At 39.6% G+C, this 22,256-nt stretch overlaps 4 protein-coding genes and 1 pseudogene across 8 annotated transcripts in view; 1 reads left to right on the top strand and 4 right to left on the bottom strand.

Moving 5' to 3' along the window:
* Positions 1-2,780, top strand: part of LOC107693430 (kaptin-like) — a 16,107-nt gene extending 13,327 nt beyond the window's left edge. Inside the window, exon 11 of the mRNA XM_016492823.1 lies at positions 2,770-2,780. The gene's annotated coding sequence lies outside the window, so the exon portion shown is untranslated. The remainder of the gene's footprint in view (positions 1-2,769) is intronic.
* Positions 1-6,962, bottom strand: part of LOC107693443 (heterogeneous nuclear ribonucleoprotein L-like) — a 13,011-nt gene extending 6,049 nt beyond the window's left edge. For both annotated transcript variants that reach the window (XM_016492834.1, XM_016492835.1), the window contains exons 1-6: positions 6,779-6,962; positions 5,802-5,920; positions 5,018-5,255; positions 4,802-4,887; positions 4,548-4,644; positions 3,930-4,002 (exon numbers count right to left, since the gene is read on the bottom strand). In XM_016492834.1, the coding sequence (XP_016348320.1) occupies positions 3,930-4,002; positions 4,548-4,644; positions 4,802-4,887; positions 5,018-5,255; positions 5,802-5,920; positions 6,779-6,862 (697 nt within the window). In that variant the 5' untranslated portion in view covers positions 6,863-6,962. The remainder of the gene's footprint in view (positions 1-3,929; positions 4,003-4,547; positions 4,645-4,801; positions 4,888-5,017; positions 5,256-5,801; positions 5,921-6,778) is intronic.
* An 845-nt stretch (positions 6,963-7,807) lies between these two features.
* On the bottom strand, positions 7,808-11,808 carry LOC107693444 (serine/arginine-rich splicing factor 7-like). Of its 4 annotated transcripts, none has more exons than XM_016492836.1 (8): positions 11,528-11,808; positions 9,698-9,922; positions 9,181-9,360; positions 9,028-9,096; positions 8,881-8,919; positions 8,575-8,694; positions 8,378-8,476; positions 7,808-8,293 (listed from the first exon to the last, which is right to left on the bottom strand). In XM_016492836.1, exons 2-8 carry the CDS (start codon positions 9,913-9,915, stop codon positions 8,242-8,244), a joined length of 777 nt encoding a protein of 258 aa, XP_016348322.1. In that variant the 5' UTR covers positions 9,916-9,922; positions 11,528-11,808; the 3' UTR covers positions 7,808-8,241. The 4 variants fall into 4 exon arrangements, with proteins under 4 accessions (XP_016348322.1, XP_016348325.1, XP_016348324.1 ...); XM_016492839.1 differs by having other exon boundaries at positions 8,378-8,470; XM_016492838.1 differs by lacking the exon at positions 11,528-11,808 and adding an exon at positions 11,397-11,479.
* A 1,267-nt stretch (positions 11,809-13,075) lies between these two features.
* On the bottom strand, positions 13,076-13,849 carry LOC107693433 (NADH dehydrogenase [ubiquinone] iron-sulfur protein 6, mitochondrial-like; annotated as a pseudogene).
* A 3,881-nt stretch (positions 13,850-17,730) lies between these two features.
* The window catches only part of LOC107693442 (sodium/calcium exchanger 2-like), a 24,768-nt gene continuing 20,242 nt past the window's right edge, over positions 17,731-22,256 (bottom strand). The window contains exons 10-15 of the mRNA XM_016492833.1: positions 20,703-20,720; positions 20,497-20,609; positions 19,593-19,658; positions 19,124-19,223; positions 18,703-18,972; positions 17,731-18,625 (exon numbers count right to left, since the gene is read on the bottom strand). Of these exons, the coding sequence (XP_016348319.1) occupies positions 18,249-18,625; positions 18,703-18,972; positions 19,124-19,223; positions 19,593-19,658; positions 20,497-20,609; positions 20,703-20,720 (944 nt within the window). The 3' untranslated portion in view covers positions 17,731-18,248. The remainder of the gene's footprint in view (positions 18,626-18,702; positions 18,973-19,123; positions 19,224-19,592; positions 19,659-20,496; positions 20,610-20,702; positions 20,721-22,256) is intronic.

Raw genomic sequence — 22,256 nt, 5'->3', positions numbered from 1 at the left:
CACTTTTTCCTTCCACTCAACTTTCTGTTAACATGCTTGGATACAGCACTCTGTGACCAGCCAGCTTCTTTGGCAATGAATGTTTGTGGCTTACCCTCCTTGTGAAGGGTGTCAATGATTGTCTTCTGGACAACTGTCAGATCAGCAGTCTTCCCCATGATTGTGTAGCCTAGTGAACCAAACTGAGAGACCATTTTGAAGGCTCAGGAAACTTTTGCAGGTGTTTTGAGTTGATTAGCTGATTGGCATGTCACCATATTCTAATTTGTTGAGATAGTGAATTGGTGGGTTTTTGTTAAATGTGAGCCAAAATCATCACAATTAAAAGAACCAAAGACTTAAACTACTTCAGTCTGTGTGCATTGAATTTATTTAATACACAAGTTTCACAATTTGAGTTGAATTACTGAAATAAATGAACTTTTCCACGACATTCTAATTTATTGAGATGCACCTGTATATTTTACATGGAAATAAAATGTGCATTTGGAATAATGTGCACCAATAAATCTGGAAAAAAAGCCAAGAAAAGTTAATTAGAAAAGTAAATGGGATTCAATTTTGATTTCATGTTGACTCAAGCTAGACAAATGAACAAGGCTGCGGATTAAAAAGGTGGTGGGTCTTTTTAGAGTTAAATTTTAAAAGTCATCATATAACGAAAATAACAACAGATCTTTTCTTCCGAGTAAAACAGATTAACTAAAAGAAAAAACAAAGAGCAGGAATTGGTTCAGTCTATCAGTTATTGATTGGATAAAGGTAGATCTAAATAAAAACTTGCAGTCAATCATAAGGAAGGGGCGGGATTTAAGTAGACTGAATGATTGGAGAAGCCTGGTATACGTCAAAGAGAAGTGTGTCATTTTAACGGAAGACAGAATTATGACGTTTTGATTAAAACTTACATGATCAAAAACAAAAAAATAAATCAACATATGCACAGATGAATTGTTCTGAAGATTAATAACATGCATTTCGAAGATAGAAAGAGTAAATTTTCATTCCATGTCAACTTTTTAAAAAAAAAGTGCTTGATCAGTTAAACTAGGAGTATTCTGAGTTTTCACTGTCACAGGAAATGTTACCTGCTAAAGATGAAAGACAACATTAAAAATATCAGTCACTTATGCCACAGCATCTAGACTGAAAGAGTCTGAAAGGAAAAAAAGAAAGCTACATATATCCACTCATAAAGGAAAAAAAGACAGGATTCTTTATTTAGTGTTATTCAAGGGTCTTCACTTCATGCCAAAAGGGCATAACATATCTTACCAACAAAGTTCCAGCTGACCCAGCCAGGACAAGCAGTGTGCTATATGCCCATTTAAAGACCAACAAACAAACAAACAAAACAACAAATGCAGCAGGCATCATGGTGGAAGTGTGATGTTCTTTACCAGTCGCCCTACTCCTGATGATTTCGTTTTCATTCAGTTCCTTAGGATATTTCTCCCAGTCCGGTGCATGCGTTTTTGGTGTGTTCCAGGCACATCGGTGCTTACCGTAGTAGTAAAGGTGGATAGCAGACGGTGTCGAGTTTAGAAGAGATGCCCCACCAGCGGTCAGACTAATCCACACCTGCGTCACACAGGGGGCGTAACACAGGGATCAGAACACGGTCAGCCGTGCCCAATGAATAAAACAGATTCAACACAGAGAGGAAGAGGTGGAGAAGGAGGGATGGAGAAATGAGAGATAGAAAGCACTTCAGTCCAAAAAGAGACAGGGCTTGGGTAGGGAGAGCGGAGGATCTGACTGTGTGATCAGTGGGCAGCTGCAGTCCTTCCCATGTGTTATGGTGGTGTATTGCTGCTAATGTCACCCATAGTGTCTCGTCTGGTGCATTTCACTATTTTTAGCAAGCTGGTTTAGCAAGATGTGTTTGCGACAATCTCATGTTGATGTCAGAGCTGTAATCATGCGGTTTCGGATGTGTCACGGTGTGAAGTCGATGTCATCTCTGTTAGTTATGTATAGACAAATGTCTGCTCTTTGTTCGGCAAGTAGTGACGATCTCAACTTGTCATGCTGCGCGCAACAAGACCACCGCCGCTGTGTTGGAGCAATCTTGGCTTGTGTTGTGATGATAATGTCGACTCGCTGATCTCTGCATAAATCTCAAACAATTTGTTTGTTGGTGTGTTGTCATAGCAATGTCAGTTTGGCATGTTGTCATGGCAGTCTCTGACCATGGCGCCTGTGTTGTAGCAATCCTGATCTGGTGTGTTTTCACTGTTATGTCAGCTTTTCATGTTCGCATGATGTTCTCAGGAAAGAGGAGAGAAGCGAGAGCAAAAGTAGCCCAAACACCCAAGAAACATGACGACATTAGGCAGGGCATGAGAAGAAAATATCTGTGTAATTCTTCTCTGTTGTTCTGTGTATCTGTACCACTTTGCTTCATGTGTTTGCTGCTTGATCAGTCGATGTTGATGTGCGAAGGTCTCCAGTGATTGGCTGTAATGTATTATCCAAAGAGATTAGACCCATTCCCTTAAAATGTGTCATTAACTCAGACAGATGTCCACCACCTTTGTAGAGAATGGAGATGTTAGCTGAGTGGAAGGATATCTTGAGTGTTTTTTTTTTTTTTAAATCCGTGTGACTTCAATACGAGTGAATTTGCCATCTTTGAAGCGTTTAAAGTTGTTGTGAGTTCCGTTTCACTGTTCCATGTGGCCTGTTGAATTGCTGCGAGTGTGTCTTGCAGAGAAACTTAAGTACATGGAAATGTTTTGTTGGATGTAAAATGTGCTCAGCAGCTAGTTCAAGCACAGAAGCTTAATGTATAGCAACTCAGGAGTAAAAAAGCTTAGCAGTTTTACCCTGAGAGACCTGATACATAGACATTTTGCATAAGGAAAAAGTGGAGAACACTGAATATGAACCACTGCACCTCAATAGAGCTCTGGAGTTTAAAAAAATAAAATAAAATAAAATAAAAATTCACATTATTTGAAGATTTACAAACATGTTCAAAGGTGAATTTGTTCCTACAATGCAGAGCATTTACATAAACTCTGGCTAAAGACAAACAATTATAGTCTTGGAAAAAAAAAAGACAAAGCATTCTGAATGCAAAATCTACAATAGAACAGTAGATTCAATCTGGGTAAAATTGGTTCTTGAGTGATCCATTAAATTTTGCTTGGACCATTGTGAATCTTTACATTCATAAATCTACCTGTCTCTTACATAAAGCCTGGCTCTATGACCTTGTTCAATACTTGCCCTATTGCTGGGGTGTCAAATCCTGCTCCTGGAGGGCATACGTCCTGTAGAGGTCTAACTTCAATTTGCCCAACACACACATCCAATAATTTCTAGTGCTCCTAAATATTAGCTGATTCAGTATTTAACTGAGATTGGAGCTAAACTGTGCAGTTCAGCTCCAATATTCTGCACCCTGTCCCTATTGCAAAGCAAAAAAATAAAATCTCCATCATGTAATATGCTAGATGCAGTGTCAAGCTTAGTGAGTACAGGTGAAAGAGTGTCTGCTTCTAAGGATTTTTGTGTATATGAGAAACACTTGTGCTCTAACACGAAACAGGTGACATGCGCAACAGACGAGTCTATGTCTATATGAGCTAAGAAGGATTTGTGCTTCTGCCATCATGACAATCAGGCCATCTCAAGTGCATGTTTTTGGTTTAAATGAACGAATGTTTTTTTTTTTTTGTGTGTGTGTATGTGCAAGAATGCGTGTCCACGTAAAAACGTCTATATGCAACTACAACTGTGTAAATATTTGTATTGTAATCCAAACAGAAGGAACACAAGAATGAAGCAGCATCACTGAAGTGACATTCTTGGGAAATTATCTCCTATATAGCTTCCCAAGACATCACTTTAGGAGGCTTGTCCACACACCCATCCCCATAAACTATAAGAAGCACAGACAGCGTGCATGAGCTGTACGGTACCTTGGCCACTCAGATTGGGGTTGGTGTAGTCCCAAGTATCCTGATCGTTTTTGAAGACGTTGAGACGGGTTGGCTATACAATAGAAAGTGAGCTTTCATTAGTAATCAGGGTAATATGTAGTCATAACCATTTAAAAACAAATATGCACAGCCATTAGTCACAGTGTGACTTGCAGCCACTCTTATTATTATGGAAATTCAAGATGAATTATGATCATTCACAACTCCAATGCACTAATGTCATCAACATTTGTGTCATATGACTTGAATGAGTATTTTGAAGGAGGAATAAGGATTTTCATGTTTTACTCACAATTTCTAACCAATAAAACTTTAGAGCTTGGAATAACTACATTATGCACACACTGTTGTAAGGTTGTATCAACTTGCATAAATTTTACAGGTCTAAAACTCACTTTTAAAACAAATGTAAATAATATTAAGCCATGTTGAGGCTCCCTCAGAAGCCTCCTGATTGAGCATCAGTGATGTAGACTTTATAATGAAGGCAAAATTATTAAGTGCACCTGTAACAGAATGACTTAATTAGCCATATTGACTCCAGGCCTGCAGAGGGCACTATACAGAATCATACGCATAATGTTTTGGAGTACTAACCTTGGCATACTCAATTTTAAGGGTGCAGCAGCCCGAGTAGATGTCAGCTCCGTTGAGAGATGCTTTGGCTCTCTGTGCAGTCTGGACCGAGTCAAATGTGACCAAAAGTCAAGGAGAACAATATTTTGATTGTAAACAAGAGCATGCAGTGTAAACTACACTTTGACAGGGTTTAAGCTTTGTTCTTGTGATAAGACCCATACACTGTGCAGAAATCTTTAAACCACATTAGAGAAGACTTTGTTCAAGGATATTCGACCATGGCTTGAACTCCATTTTTCCTGAAGATCACAATCCTTTGCACAGGTCCGCAGTTATTACATATGGTGTAGAGAACATCCTATAGAGAAGAAATGACAATGTAATAACAACGGAGACAAGGATGAGGACAAGCTCAAATGCAATCGTAGACAGCTAGGCAATAGAGTCTACTGAGCTACACCATCATGGGTGTTATCGAAACAACTTACCGTGGTAATGGGATAGATGGGGTTCATGATGGTAAGGAGCAGTACATTGTTGACGCTCCGTGTATCATCAGAGTTGCTGGGCCGTGAGATTTTCTGACTGGTAGAGTAATTGATGTAAGACGGCCGGCCAGCGATGTAGATTTGATTATTGTTAGCATACGTCACTGCGTTACCGGAGCCGCTCGTGTCCTCAAACTCCACCAGTGCCTGACGCTTCTTTGGCATCAACACAACATAACTGAAAGACAGATGCATATATACACAGACTTTCAATAACAATTCTCTAGAAATAGTGCAAAATGCACACCAATGAATAGCAAATTGTTAACTTCTTACATAATTGCCAAACTTACACTTTAATACCAGAGAAGACATTACTTCTGTTGGGCTTTTATTTAATATTTTTACAATCAACTATTAAATTAGTTTTCATTTCAAGCAGTGGTTCTCAACCGGGGGGCTTAGCTTCCAACTTCCAAGAAGGCCAAAGGATGACTTTAAATGATTTAATTACATGAGCACCACAATGATTGAGGACGCCATATGGCATAGGGACGATTCCTTTCCTCCGTGTACATTACCTCAGTGGTTCTCAACCCTGGTCCTTGAGGCACCCCAACACTGCACATTTTGCATGTCTCCTTTCTCTGACACTCCAGTTTCAGGTCTTGGAGTCTCTACTAATGAGATGATGACCTGAATCAGGTGTGTTTGATTAAGGAGACATGCAAAACGTGCAGTGTTGGGGTGCCTCCAGGACCAGGGTTGGGAACCACTGCATTACCTTATGGTGCCAAACTCCTGTAGCGCCTCCACCAAGTCAGCCTCTGCGATGCCGTCAATAAGCCCCCTTACATGTACCACAAGCGAGGGCAAGGTCTTGTGCGGGTCGTCATAGCCCTCCTGAACATACAAAAGGAAGAGTGAAAGGTTAAATCAAACAATAAATGTAGAGCCAGAATCCTTCTGAATGTTTAAAGCAAATACACTGAACAAAATTATAAACGCAACACTTTTGTCACCTGTGAGGTGGATGGATTATCTCGGCAAAGGAGAAGTGCTCACTAACACAGATTTAGACAGATTTGTGAACAATATTTTAGAGAAATAGGCCTTTTGTGTACATAGAAAAAGTCTTAGATCTTTGAGTTCAGCTCATGAAAAATGGGGGCAAAAACAAAAGTGTTACGTTTATAATTTTGTTCAGTATATATAAGATACTTATTCATTTGTTTCACTATATTCGCCAAAATTATGCAAAATTTAGTATACTGTACTGTAGTAAATAAAGGTTCAGGCTAGTAAAACGGATCTAATTAGCATCGGATTCAGAGTTTTCTGTTCAAATTCGTGTTTCGCACGAAAACTGACAAATTCTCGTTCTTTCGAGTTTTCTCGAGCACTTTACCACATTTTTCATTCAGTTAATTGAGTGAAAGTCTGTAACATACAGCATGAACGCTTTACATCATAGGCTGATCTGACTGAACAGAACAATGAATGAGCATTGAGTAAAGCACTCCTAGCCGAGCCACAGATGTATTAGATGCTGCGAATTATATCTCATCTTGTGGCTAGTACTTATCATATCCTCCGCAATCGAATAATTATTTCTCCTAACTAAACATACGAACTAGCGTTGGCTACAAGCTAGCCTTATAGCATCACGTACTGAATGAAAGAAAAACGCGTTTCACGAGAAAGATTAAAATCTAGCGCCACACGCGTGGAAATGCAATAAACTGAATAAAGTGAAAGTACCGTGGCCATTCCGTCGCTGTCCGTTTTCTGTCTTTTTGTAGCTCTGCCTCCGTCGCCGTAATAATGGCCTGCCGCAGCAGCCATGTTGTCTCAAATAAAATGTTCTAATGGAACACACTACTGCTGCAGCTACGGCAACCCGCAGGAGGAGGCGGGAACGCGAGAGGAAAAAGAATCTTGGGAATGGCTGCGCTTCCACGCCTGTTGAGAAGACTAGCTAGACACTATTTTAGGGCTTCGTAGTCGTGTTCGAATCCGTCTGGTCCACCAAATGCCTTTAGGCTAGCAGCTTTACTAGTGTATTATAATATAATAGTGTAAACCGTATTATGCAATGCCTCTTTTGTTTATTTTTCTCTAGACTGAACCAACATGCAGGCAATGTTAACAAGGAGGGTACTCAAAAATCCCTGTTGGGTTTTAAATGTCTCCTTCACACATTTCTCGTGTTGTCTAAAAATGGTTTTGATATAGCTGATGTTACAAGCGAAAGGACATAACTATACAAAATATTTGGTCTATATTTGGTTTCCGTCCACCTATAAAATTTAAACTGCTTCAGTCTGTCTACATCTCTATAGAATGTTTCCCCATAATAGCAATACAATTCTACATAAATGGTCTTTGGTGGACAATTTGATACGAGGTCAAATTAGTGGTGGGCGATATGACCAAAATTTCATGTCACAATAATGATATAACTATATAATTATTTTGCTGAAAATATGGTTTAAACAAAAAGTTGATGAAATTTTACAACTCTGCATGCCAATTGGCACAGCACAAACTTGACACTAGGCTAAGTAAAAATACCAAACAACTTCTGAAGACATGTAAACAGTCAGTAATAAAAACAAATATGCCAATTACAAATCGATACAAACTGCTAGTATAGAATACTGAAAGTATATTAATAGTATATTAAAGTTCAACTGGTTGAAAATGTCACTATTTTTCCATTTAAACTAGAAATAACCCTAAAAATGAATTAAGAAAACTCAGATCAGTAAACATTTTGCACTGAAACAGTTGGGTTTGTAAAGCTTTATTAAAAAGATCATTGCCATTTTCAATGCAAAAAGAAAAAAAAAACCTCTACAAACAAATCACAGCATACTCTTCAGCTCATATAATACACTGACTAAACCACAACAGCTCATTCACCACCTTACCCACAAATCACTGACCACAGGACACTGGCTCAAGACTGAAATTAAAACAATGGAGCTCTTAAAAAAAAAATTTTTTTTACAAGTCTGAAGGAGGGAGGAGAAAAAAGGGGGATACGTAAAAGGTAAGGGAAATGGTGATGTTTTTACAAGGAGCTTTCATTAAAATGTGGGGAGGGAGAAGAAATAGCTTTGTAGCTACAGTAGAACCAGTATTGAAATCATGGGGAGATAAAAATGTATTTTAGCCCTGAGGCAAAGGTGGGGAATGGGGGTGAAGCATCAGTATTCAGATCAGTCAGCATCCGGTGTTGGACTTCTCCTTGGGCTGGCAGACCTGGAATGACTAAGACAAAACAAAGTGTCAGAATCTGCTGGTTTTCTACAAGAACGACAACTGAAATGTGCTATTGTGTGAATTTGCATTTACCCGTCTTTCTTGTGACTGACCGAACGAGACCGAGAGCGAGATCTGGACACACTACGTTGCCTCTGTCTAGAACCAGATCGTGAACGGGAGCGAGAGCGACTACAAATATAAAAACAAACAATTCAGAAGTACAACACCAGTACATCTCATTTCATGCATGTAAATCTGAAATAAATTAGCATGAGTAAACTGAGTACCTGTCTCTACGGACAGGTGTTCTGGATCTGGACCTTCGGACAGGGCTTTTCGACCTGCGTACAGGTGAACGCGAGCGCCGCACAGGGGTTCTGGATCTAGAGCGGGCCGGAGAACCTGACCTTGAACACAAAGGTGAAGTTTAAGAAAAAAAAAAACAGCCCAGAGATCAAAGACAATTTAGAAAGGCAAGGGGTCCTACAGAAAGATTGCTTCTGCAAAAGTGCCGTGGCAAATCAAAGCAGTAAGCAGACATATTGCAATTAGAGTTGGTAGAAACAGGACTGTGGACTGATAACACAGCATACCTGCTTCTGCGTTTTGAGTATGAAGGTGAACGGTCCCTTCTGAGAAAGAGTGGAGATACAATATTTTTTTCTTAAAAGTAATGAAATCAGATTGACGTATCTAGACTGTAAATCTTCCCAAACAGCTGGAGCAGTGAGAGGACTTGCCTTTCATTGCTACGGCTACGAGAGCGGTAGCGCCGGCCACGAGATCTGGACCGAGAGCGGGAGCCTGACCTAAAAAGAAACAAAAACAAAATGAAAGATTATCAATAATACAACAGGGTCAGGTAGCAACAATAAAAAGGTTGATTAAAGTACCTGCTGCGTCGACTACGCCTCTTGCTGAAACGATAACAGTCGTAGGCATAATGACCAGATTCCCCACACTGGTAACAGCGGTCGTTGGGGTCAAACTGTCTGCGGCTGGGACGGCCATAACGGGACTTTCTGGACATACCATTAGACATCTCAACTCTCACGCGGGCTCCACAAAGCACCCTAGGATTTTATAGATTAGAAGGTTATTCGTTTCTCTATGCCAAACAAAGGTGCACTCATATGTGTCCCCCCTTGTTTTTTTCAGAGCCACACACTTCACAGAGATTCAGGCTAACTTCAGATATACTAAGAAAAACAACTGAACTCAAACACACTACAATTATTCTGCATCCAGAATAATACCACATAAGTTGGGGCCTTTGTGAGCGGAAAAAGAACAGTGAAAACCGCCGACACTCACCCCTGCGGGTCTGAGCTCCCTGAAGAGGTCAGGGGGTTAAATGTGCTGCAGTAGCATCATGGCAAATGTAGGCAGGTAGAACTCAAGTTGACTCACTTTCCATCCATCCCCTTTACGGCATCCTCTGCATCCCTGGTATCCTCATACTCTACGAAGGCGAAACCTGGAGGGTTCCGGGCCACCCACACACTCCGCAACGGTCCATAGTAACTGAAGGCTCGCTCCAGCTCACCTTTGGCTGCACCATTGCCAAGGTCACCGACATAGACCTTACAGTCAGTGGCACGAGAGGAACTTCGAGATGAGTAAGACATCTTGCACCTGTAGTATGGACAAAGGTAAAGAAATTAATTAAATTAAAGTTTAAAAAATGGGCAGAGCTTAAAGGGTTAGTTCACCCAAAAATGGACCCATAGACAGCAATGCAACTGAAATGTTCCCATGTCCAGAAACGTAGCAAGGAGATCTGTAAAATAATCCATGTGACATAAGTTGTTCAACCGTAACCCCTGATGTCACATGGATTATTTTACAGATCTCCTTGCTACGTTTCTGGACATGGGAACATTTCAGTTGCATTGCTGTCTATGGGAGGGTCAGACAGCACTCAGCTTCCATCAAAAATATCTTAATTTGTGTTCCGAAGATGAACGAAGGTCTTACGGGTTTGAAACGACATGAGGGTGAGTAATTAATGACAGAATTTTAATTTTTGGGTGAACTAACCCTTCAATTTTAAATCTGCTAATGTATTGATGCACAATAACTGATTCCACAAATTTGATGATACTCAAATGATTACACATTTTCTTTGCAAAAAAAAACAAAAACAAAGGCTTACAAATCAGATTTTAACCAGGGAGTTAAGGACCACTGGGGGTCTCTGGAGGTCAGGGGAGATGCTATAAAAATTTCATTTCTAATTACAAAAGATCATACAACCTGTTAAAGGGACAATCCACCAAAAATGAAAACGGTCATTTTATTAAATTCACTCACCCTCATGCAATTTCAAATCTGTATGCCTTTCTTCAGCAGAACACAAAAGATGATCTTCTGAAAAATCTCTCTTTTCTTCTTTGTCTATACAATAAAAAGTCAATGGTCACCAAAACTGAATAGCAAGATTCTTCAAAATATATTATATTATAGTTATGCAAAATAACATGAGGCTGAGTAAATGACAGCTTTTATTTTTGGCTGAACTTTAGGCATTATATAATGCAATTAAATTGCAGTGTATATAAGATTACTATCCCTGGTTCTGTTAAGGTTAATCATCCCTGTCAATTAGAGTTTCTCATTGTCTAACTATAATAAGGTCGTGTTGATCAAGCAGCGCGAATGAAAGTACGTTGGTCGAGTAACGTTATGTCGTACAAATCGCGTGCTAAAAACATCGCTACTCGCGGTCAGCTGGTCCCTTTTCACGTCACGTGGATGTTTCCAAATCGGTCAAAACTGAAGATATGAGATCTGTTAGAACATTACTATAAAAAGTTAACACACGCTTTTCCTCAAGCATTGTTTTAGTTTCACTTTCCTCTGTAACACCAGTCGCCTCAACTGTCGAGCTACGGCCATGATGGACTGTTCAATCATGTTTATCAACAAGACTCAGACAACCAAATCCACACCAGACACTACGACAAGGGTTTACAAGCATGAAATGCTTGAGAATGTAGCAAGCGGTTAGACTGTTAGCCAATAAACAAGATTAACGCCATTAATAAGTGCGCCAGAAACGCAGGCCGCTCTTTGTTTGGCACGTTTTTTAATCAAACGACACACCTACCGAAACACAATGATCCGTCAACTGGCACGACCAGTAAAACCCGAGCTCTCGTACAAGGGTTATAAACACATGAGACGAGAAACGACTTTGGATAATACACAATAAACACCGTGTGCTGCACGCGGACTTACTGAATAACTCGACGTCCTCGGTTCCGTGTGAGGGCGCGTGGACGTCTTCTTCTTCCGGTTGATTAAAGGTGCTTCAAACAAACCTTGGCCGACAGGAGAAACAGCTAATAAATACAAGCTGATACAAATCTGATAATCGCTACTACCTCTAACCGATTAAAAACGTTCGCATGCAAAGCAGAATAGCGCTCTCGCTTGTTCTCTTATATCATGCTCCTCACGCTCTTGGCCCTGAAGCATCCCCGTAACCTACCGGCTGAGCGAGCGCGGCCTAGTCGACTTCTCTCTTTCAAGAAGGGGCGGTGTCTTTAATGCTTGAACGTGATTGGCTCTCACTGATGTAACTCAAACTAAAGGCGCGCTTTCTACTGGTTTTTTTCATTCATTCCAGTAGTTCGTATATTTTGAATCAGCTCAGCTCACTCACAAGATTCATTCATTGATTCAAGCGGCATAAAACGAAAATACTGAATAATAAGAACAATCATTAACACGCAATAAATAACAGTGTCAACACATTTTTCCCAGAACGTTCTTGCGACGCGCAATTCTTCCACGGCCCCAATGTTGCCAACTTAGCAATTTTGTTGCTAAATTTAGCAACTTTTCAGACTACTCTAGCAACCTTTTCTTCCAAAAGCACCTAGCAACAAATTTAGCTATTTTTAAAAATTTATTTGGCAGCTTTTAGCAACTTTTGATAAGTGACTCAAACGATAAAAAGGCACAATTTACCATTTAAATTACACAAAAAAAGGAAACCAAAGATGCCTAGCAGTACACACGTTACAGGAAGAACCAATGAGCATTAAGCTGTGACGTCAGTCAGTCGTTTCCCATCATGCTTTTGATCAGCGCAGTCGGTGGAGAGCAACTGCGCTCGACTGCACAATCCGACACACGTCAGCATGACATCAGAGCAAGTCGGACGTAAATCGGACACTTTTCTAACCGGCATGCATCTCGCGGTGATCACCGGTGATCGGTTCTGCGCAGATTTTGCTCATCTCAAACAAGCCTAATCTCTGCAGGACACAACATTAAACCGTTGAATCTCTCACTTAACCGATTCATTAAAAACACCGAATCGTCTAAGCCAGGGGTCTCCAACCTTTTTTACACCACGGACCGGTTACGTTTAGAACATTTTCTTGCGGACCGGCTGGACGCGGTGGGGGGGGAATTATATAGTTAATTAAAATATATAATTAACTATAATTATATAGTTAATATAGTTATATTAACTATATAATATTAGGCTATTATATAGTATTATAGTGGTTCAGCGCATTATATTGTTTTGTTTTTGAGTCACAGATCTGATTATTTTTTCGGATAAGCAAGAAAAAAATATTTAAAGCCCAATGACAATGTCGTGAAGCGTTAGACATTCTGCCATTTATGATCATGTGATCTTGGGTTGCACATCATTCATTTTGAAAACAGTTAATTTATTTTAGATGCCTCCTGGAATTACAACCCAATGGGAAATATTGCTTATTATGAATTTCTGCTGCTAAGGTATAATCTACCTTTCTCATCTTTTGAATTGTATTAGCTGTTCTTATAGAAAAGACTTGTTCACCAAGTTGATGTAAACTCTGGGGTGGCCGATAGCCCCTCCGCCTCCATCACAGGACACCACTCTTGACTCTACGTATGTCACTGGTTCCTCAGCAACCAAGCTGATTGCAAAGTTCTCATTCACCTGCATCAAATATGAAAAGATCAATGAGTGAACAATCTACGGCAATATTTTAGTTAATTTTAATTTAAATAAGGTTATCTTCTAGTGCACCCAATGCAGTGTTGAAATAGTTTAGAGACCTCTTTTTGTCTGCCGATGAATCTAGCCCTTCTCACATCATTTTCGTTATAGACCTGCAACAAAAGCAAGCAGCAAACGGAATCATCCGGTTCACCGTGACACTGACAGAGGCAGCAGCATCCTTCATCACTCAGCTGCCTCTACATGCACAAACTAACAGTACTGCTATTAATACAGATTCATTTCACAAGACCTGACCGTCTACTCTCACAACAAATGCTAATAGAGACAAACAGACGTGCTTTAAAACTGAGCCTCACCTATCCCGTGTGAGTAATGTTTTCTCCATAAATAGAAACTTCAACACTGTATTGCTGGGCTGGAACTGCAGACAACCTCAAGCCACTGAGCAAAGCCTTCGTATTTTTACCGAAGGACAAGATCCTTGGTAGGGTGGCTGCCATGTTTGCCCGTGATCATTACCCAGCAGCCTTTGCGTTGCTGTGTGCATGAAAACGATAGTTCTCTGCTGGCCCCTGCTGGTCGAGAACAACTTAATTCATTTGTATTTCCTATATTTGTGCGTTCAAACATGTTCCATTTACACCCACGTGTTACTTTATGTAACAGAATAGCCATCTATATACAGAAGTTGGAATCCAGTGATTGCACTACAGGCCTTGAGGCTGTGTTGTGGAGCTTTTAAAACTACCGCAGTGTCAGCATTACAGGTAGAAATAGGAGAATGTCCTTTAGAATTAAGAAGGAAGCAGTTGATGGTAAATTATTGGGCAGGTTTACAAGGGCATAATGATTCACATCCTACTAAGGCAATGTTACAGGAGAGCTGGGAATATGGGAAAAGGCTAAATGAGAACTTTGGTAGGATTGGAAATGACTCAGCTAAAGAATTAGGAGTTTTTAATTTGAGGATAAGTTGCACTATCCAGAATCCAGAGACGGCTCCCTGGAAGTTAGTTTGGCCTGAGGTAGATTGGTATGTGTTAGAGGGAGGGCAAAGTCATCGCGTTCTAAACTGCCATTCAGCGGTGAAGCCACAGGAAAGACGGAAGTAACAGGATTGAGTGTGGTGCTTCCAAGTAAAGGAGTTGGAATTAATAGAAGAACGAACACCTAATATGTTAGGAGTTTATACAGTGGAAATGCTGGCAGTATTAATTGCTGTACGATGGGTGGAAAAGACAGGGCAGCATAACGTTTTGGTTTGTTCAGATTCATCATCAGTTTTAGCAAGTATAAGGTCATTCTATTCAAAAAGCCGGCAAGATATACTGTTTGCAGCCCTACAGTCAGTTACAAGAATATATAACCAAGGAAGGCAGATAACATTTTTATGGGTACCAGGGCATGTAGGGATAAGGGGAAATGAAATGGCAGATAAATTAGCTAAAATGGCGTTAACAAAAGGAAACATAGAAATGCAAGTAAGTATCAGTAAAGCAGAGGTTAAAAGTGTGATATGGAAGACAATAAATCAAATGTGGCAAGAGAGGTGGGATAGAGAGGGGAAAGGAAGGCATTTATATCAAATCCAGAGGGATGTTAAATGTTCAGTGATTGGTAGTGGAAATCGCAGAGAGGAAACAGTCATATCTAGGTTAAGATTGGGACATTGTTTATTAAATAAAACACTCAAGTTAATAGGAAAACATGATACTGGATTGTGTGAGGTTTGCCAGGAAGAGGAGTCAGTGGAGCATGTGGTCTTGAGGTGCAGCAGGTATGAGGTTCAGAGAGAGTTGATGAGGAATAAGTTGAGAGAGATAGAGGTTCAGGACATGACATTAAAAGGGCTATTGAGCACACAACATAGGGCACAGACTAGAATTCTTATGGATTTCTTAAGGGACACAGGGGTTTTTAATAGAGTATGAAGAGTTATAGGGGTATTGAGGAAGGTTAAAATTATTATTATTATATAGTAGAATAAGGATGAAGTGTGTGGATTTGTATGCTTGGGGGAGAAGGAGGGAATTTGGGTGTATTAGTCTGTGAACCTGTTGTCTGATCCACACTCCGGAGCAGATGGTGGCGGTAATGCACCAATTACGCTGGATACCAACCGCCGTTAAACATTAAGGCAGGGGAAAGCTAGGGTTGCCAACCGTCCCGTATTAGCCGGGACGTCCCACGGGTATATTGGGCTTAATTTATGTGTCCCGTGCGTGACCTCCCTTGGCCCGTTTCTTGCCCCCTCACACAGTATTCGTTAAGCAAATCAGAAAATCCTGAACATAACTGTTTGAGGAAGGCTGCAGAATCCTCTGCTGGCTGGTCGCTCCCGCTTCACAATTAAGCGGCGCTCGCGCTACCGTCAATTCCATCCGTGTTTTGACTTCAGTTAATCCGTTTTGGCAAATACAAACTAACGTTACGTGATTATTTCTCATGAGTCCAACATCCCGCCGTGCAAGAAAACATGCAATCTACCCGAGACGTGATCAGTAAGGGAAGCCGTCTTTTATTGCAAAATAGAGAAAACACATTTTACATTTAAGTAAGCTTCTTAACCTTGTAGTCTTATTCTCTTACTCTTATTCGTAAAACACAAAGTCTCCGGAGTAACGTTAGGAGGGAAAGTTGATTAGGTACGTTAGTTGTAGATATCAGGATACTGCAGGTCAGGAAATCTATACGTTCCTTTATTGATAGGCTACACGTTAAAAGCACCACGGGGGCATTATAGGGGATCTGTTATGCTTAATCTATTAAGTTTTGCTATGTACAGGTCTATGTCTTTTGAATTAAAGTACGCAGTGAACTCTGTTGCCTTGAAACTCATGCTGGAGCCATTCATTTCATATTCGCTCCCGGCTTCCCTGCCTGCCACGTGACGTCCGGAGCTCTATATGCTTGTGCGCGCTTTGATTGTGTGCGAGAACAACGCGCAAAAGCAGCCCATATTATATCTATGAGTCTCCGGAGTAACGTTAGGAGGGAAAGTTGATTAGGTAACGTTAGTTGTAGATATCAGGATACTGCAGGTCAGGAAATCTATCCGTGCCTTTATCGATAGGCTACACGTTAAAAGCACCACGGGGGCATTATATGGATCTGTTATGCTTGATCTATTAAGTTTTGCTATGTACAGGTCTATGTCTTTTGAAATAAAGTACGCAGTGAACTCTGTTGCCTTGAAACTCATGCTGGCGCCATTCATTTCATATTCGCTCCCGGTGTTCTGGCGAATAATGCTACCTATCAGATTATGCTGCCAACACTGTATTTATCTTACTGTAAGGGTAGGTTTAGGGTTGGGGTAGGCTATATGCTTGTGCGCGCTTTGAATGTGTGCGAGAACAACGCGTGAGTATCGAATTGAGCTCTCTTTCGTTTCTTATTCTTGTGGTTTAAAATAGCTTGAACGTGAAATTAATCTGCGAATCACGAACGGTAGGGTCTCATCCGTACGTATTAAGGATCGATCCATTTAACCCCTAAATATGTGACAGCTCAGAGCAGAAAAGATCTTTCATTTACTTATTTAACATGACTAACTAACTACTAATAAACTGCTTTAAAGTATAAAACAAATTGTAATCGTTCAAAAATGTGTACGTTTTCGATAATGCAAAGGATTTAAAAATAGTTATTTATATTTTAATATTATATTATGCATTTATATTGCTACGAACAAATCTAAATTAACATATATAAAATATATATATGTTTTTGCTGAGATTTGACACAATTTTGCATCGTGATTATGTAATGACGTCATCACGCAATGTCATCACAACATCATTTAGCAGCTTTTAGCAACATATCAACCTTACTTTAGCAACTTCCCCTGAAAATTAGTTGGCAACACTGCACGGCCCGGTAGTGGGTCGCGACCCGGTGGTTGGAGACCACACGTCTAAGCGTCTCACTCACAAATTACAACAAAGATCATCTATATTTTTCCTCTATTGTGAGCCGCTGGAGTTTTGATATAATGCCCACATTATTATGTGTAGTTAGTAGTAATTTTACAACATTCATAATTCTTACATCCTCCTCTGGAAAAGTAACTAAAGCATTTACGCACCTCGAAAATTCTTCAAAGTGTGCATTGTTGCTGTTTACTGTATATAAAAAAGGAGAAAGAATTAGTCTATTAGAAAGGGATAGACTTTAATGAAGGGAATTATAAGTGAATGAGAACGATTCAAGGAATGTGTTGCTGGGATCATTACTACATTACAGCAAAATAATTGTAACTGTAATTTCATTTTTCATTTCTAAAAGCAACATGTTCCAATCAGAATACCAAGAGCACAATAAGAACATACATTTCAATTTATAAATGATTTTACTTAAATTTAAATGCTGAAGTGACAGCCTACAACATACTCATTATCTGTCTGAGTAAATATATTAATGTGAATTATGATAATGATAATTATCACATACTTTCTTTATTTTATCAGCTTTACAAGGTAGGTCCCAAAATGTCTGACATGATCCTTAAGTGAAACTGGCAAAATAAGTTCAGTTTCACTTGTCAATGAGTTTTTGGTCCTTTCTATGGAGAGCCATAAGTGCCTTTTCTCTCAGAGAGAGGGCTAGCATCTCTTCACAGGAACATCAATTACTGGTCATGAGTCAGCATATAAAATGACATATCAGACATCTGTCAAAAAAGTGCTACATCTTGCGGTTTGTTAAAAGTCCTCCATGCCACTGCGGGTCTGGTGGTGTCAAAAGTTCATAATACCACTAATGTGCTTTGAAGCCGAACAACAGCTGTACAGCAGTGCAGTCATTTCAGGTATGTTTGTTTATACAGAATGTGATATCTACTTTATGTACATATTACCATGGAATATACAGTACATTGTGCATTTCTCTCATAGCTCAATTCTCCCATAACTCATTTCATCTGAATGCCATTAGTGTAAGTGTTTATCTGTATTTGAGTCTGGTTGTTTTGTCTTTCTCTGTCTGTCCTCAGAAGCCGGTGATGTGGCAGTAGGCCTCTAGGCTGGAGAATGTGATGTAGAGAAGCCACAAACCAAGGAACAATAGTGAAGTCAGAACCTTTAGCGTTTTGGGCCCGCCCAGCTCTCCGCCCACCGATGGCTGCCGTCGTAGCATCAGCACACCGATGATGATGAAGGCGAAGATGGTGAAGAGTGTGACAGAGAATGCAAGGGAGCCGGGATCTACTTGAAACACCTGACCTTTGACCTCCCAGTAAATGGCTGAAATGGACCAGGCCACACCAATCCCCAGGAAAACATTAACAGCGTTGCTACCAGTTACATTTCCAACCGAAGCATCTGCATACTGATCCTGTTTAGCAGCGACCTTACTTGCAAATGTATCTAAAAAGAGGAAGGGGAGAGGATAGTTGGTTGCTTTTGTCATATAATCAGACACACAAGCTATGATAAAGATTTACCTGGTATGGAGGTTCCTAAGGCAACGAACACTACAGCAGTGACTGTGTCACGGAGGCCCACCGTGCAGCCGAAATGAGATGCCAAATCTCCAATGACGGCGGTTAGCAGCCCAATGACCAGAATGGACACAATAAAGCAAACCCAACCATTCCAGTATTCTGTGGGTGGAATGAACGCAAACAGAATCTTCCAGAACACTGTAACTGCATGCATGAAATAATCACAGCACGATGGTTGCTGAGGCTCCCCTCCTTCCTCATCACCTTCTCCTGAAAGAAATGTGAGTAAAAGAGAAAGGTATAAATAAAACATGACCATCACCCAAAAGAATCTCTTACGAGTTTTTATGCACACAAACACAGCATAAATCATTTCACATGTATAGAAACACGCATAAACATTGAAATGATTTGATTCTACCTGCACTGACTGTTACAGCCTCGATGAACTGTTCTCTCCAGGAGTGTGTGCCAATTACGTCAGCAAGATTGGTATCCTTCAATAGGCGGTCTACTGTATTCTAAACACATATGTACACCACAGTGGAGCTCAGTGATTGAGAAATATATCCATTAAACAGCATTCAGTAAGTCGGCACACTGTTTGTAATATTGACAGTATTCTTGAATAATTTGTGCTAAAGAACTGTTCATGCTCAGTTCTTGTTCAGCGAAATTAACATTTTGTTTAATTGAAAACTGGTTACTGTAGGTTGTGTATAAAGCTTTAGTTTTAAAGCTTTCAAATAATAAACAAATGAAAACAGAAAGTTGAGATTTGTGATGAGGAAATGAGATTTAATTGAATCCTCTGCAATCTTCATGCATTTAGGTGTGATTCAGTCAGAGATTGTTTAAAGGCTGAGGTTTAGGGCAAACCCAACACACACTTCACACTGAGGCAAGTGGTCTACTACCGCATCTAAGACTCCATTAGGGGCCATTCCCTGTCGGACCTATGAGGGAAGGAATCACAGCTTATACGGTTTCTGCCTGCATGAGACGGACTAAATTGGGCATCAGTTAATGTATATGTTACAAAAGCCCTAAGCGGCCTTGGATTATTATTATTTATCTTTTTTTTTTTTTCATTTGATCCTGACATAACAAAAGTTGCTTTCTCATTATCGCAACTTGTTGACTGTTATGGATATTTCAACAAAACGTTTGCTTCACTTAATAATAAAGTCAATACAATAAATGAATAAATATAGTCTAATCAATCACTGCTCATTTTTTTCCAGAGACCGTATGCTAAACATTTTTATTTGTGTAATTAACATTTTTAACATCTTTTTTTAACATAATTAACATCTGTTTAACAACAGAGCATTCAACACCAGTGCAGATGGAGTGCCTTCAGATATACGTAGAAGATAACTATTCTAGCTCCTTTTATTCAACCCACTTTATTTTCCTTAATCATTTGAAATAAAATTATATTACATAATTTGTCATGTTCATTAGTCCTGTAGGATAGGCTGACCATCTGACCATTACATGTAGGACAGCTTCTGATCAAAATAGATTTGTGATTTGATGACATCATTACTGCTTTATTTACTCAAAAACAAAAGTAATGTATGATGTTTGTGTATTTTATTATTTCATTTGGTTAGTCTACAGTTAGATAACGGGTCGGACATCACAAGAAAACAACTTTTATTATGTCAAGATTACAAGACAATTAAGTCGTGATATGAGAAAACAAGAAAGAAAAATAATAATAATCCATGTCCTCCTACGGCTTCCCTAGTTTGTTCCTGTATGTATACATTTGACCTGTGCGTATACCTTGAAAGCCATGCTCTCCTCTATAATAACCTCTAACTTGCTGTGTTCTCCCAGTATGGGCTTTCCTTTCTCTGCTATACGTCTGGCCTCCTCCACTTCCGGACCAGGGGTGGCTGGGGGAGGGAGAGAAAAGGATAAATATTTATAGACAAAATTGCATATATACTGCAAAAGAAATGTACAAAGAGTTAGTAGAATCATCTTACCCTGATTCAAAAGCAGATCTATATGCAGCATGCAAGTAGAAAATGAATGAATCAGTCAATCAAATAATGAATAAACTGTATCTACACTATAGTTCTAAAGTTTTTGAAAGATGTGTATTATGCTCATCAAGGCAGAAACCATACTAACATGCTCTTTTGGTGCTTAAGAAGAATTTCTTCTTAGTAATGTTGAAAACAGTTGTGCTGCTTCATATTTTTCTTGAAACCATCTATCTATCTATCTTAGGGTGACCAGACGTCCCCATTTTCCGGGGACAGTCCCAGCTTTTGGTGTCCTGTCCCGGACTGGAGCTGTCCCTGGAAATGTCCCCGTTTTATGGCACGTTCAAAACAAAACGATTACTCTCACCAGCAGAGGGCGCTGGGAGCTATACTGATTACTAGTCACGCGCCGCTACTGTAGCCATGAAGAATTTGGATGAGAGCAGAGCGCTATTATCATCGATTACCAAAAGAGATAATGGTTTCAAGCTAGTCACATACTAACTATACATGTTAAAACAAAGTAATACTGTTTGTGTGCACTTTATAACAAGGCATGATAAAGTTGTGGGATTGTTTTGCACACTGAAACTTCCGCCGCCACTCTGATATGAATAATGTAAAAAAATAATAAACTAAACAATTACATTTGCTCAATTACATTTGCAGAAAGCACATACTTTGTGGTCAAAATGAGCCCAAAATGCAAAATAATAAGCCTGATTGGGGATAGTAAAGATCCATTTCCAAAATAAACATAAAATAACTTGGAAAAAATCATTTGAAAATTTGCAAGTACTTTATACTTACAGTTTGTGAATCTATCTATCTGTCTGTCTGTCTGTCTGTCTGTCTGTCTAGCTACACTTATGATATTGAAAAAAAACAACAATGCTAACGCATTATAAACTAATATAACGTAAAGGAAACGGCGCTGAGGTTCGCTTCGTTTGAACCAGACAGTGTTGCCAACTTCTTTCAACTGAAAGTAGCTAAAGCACGCTTGAAAAGTCGGTAAATGTCGCTAGATGACGTCATACGCTAATTAGCATATTCACGACGTCATTAGGGCTGGCAAAATAAATCGATGCATCGCGAATCGAGAAATGATTCAGCATTGATTCTGAGATTTTCCGAATGCATCGCGATTCTTTCTTGAGTCGATTCTGAGCTTAGTTTTGAACAGCAGATGGCACTGCATGCTTTAGAAACAGCTGTACTCTGCTTGTTTCCAAATCCCTACACACACTTGAACTTAAAATAATCATTCATAAATTCGAAAAGGTTGAAGCGAATTACAAGGGTGTTCGCTATTAAAATATCAAATTAAATATACAATTTATTAATATAATGAATATGTATATAGTATTTTTCTCCCACAAAACCCATTATAAACGAGGCATTTGTTGCATCCAGTGGGGACATAATTACGGATTATAATCACTTATACTGTCTTTTTACATAAACATTACATAAACATAAAACTCTGTCTGCATTTATGATCAGAGAAATGACAAACAACAAGTGCTACTCTACTGCCCAAAACTCGCG

The sequence above is a fragment of the Sinocyclocheilus anshuiensis genome, unplaced genomic scaffold, assembly GCF_001515605.1.
Source record: "Sinocyclocheilus anshuiensis isolate Anshui unplaced genomic scaffold, SAMN03320099.WGS_v1.1 scaffold1296, whole genome shotgun sequence".
NCBI classification, from domain to species: domain Eukaryota; kingdom Metazoa; phylum Chordata; class Actinopteri; order Cypriniformes; family Cyprinidae; genus Sinocyclocheilus; species Sinocyclocheilus anshuiensis.
Note: the sequence above shows the minus strand (reverse complement) of the source record. Positions and strands in the feature narration are given on the sequence as shown.

Bases quoted from the DNA above. Each gene is read 5' to 3' on its own strand.
- LOC107693444 (XM_016492836.1), bottom strand. From the start codon at position 9,915: ATGTCTTACTCATCTCGAAGTTCCTCTCGTGCCACTGACTGTAAGGTC. The intron at 8,920-9,027 runs GCAAGTCCTCTC...ACTCTTTCTCAG, and splicing joins CGTAGCCGTAGCAATGAAAG to AAGGGACCGTTCACCTTCAT. The intron at 8,477-8,574 runs GTACTCAGTTTA...TTATATTTGTAG, and splicing joins ACACCTGTCCGTAGAGACAG to TCGCTCTCGCTCCCGTTCAC.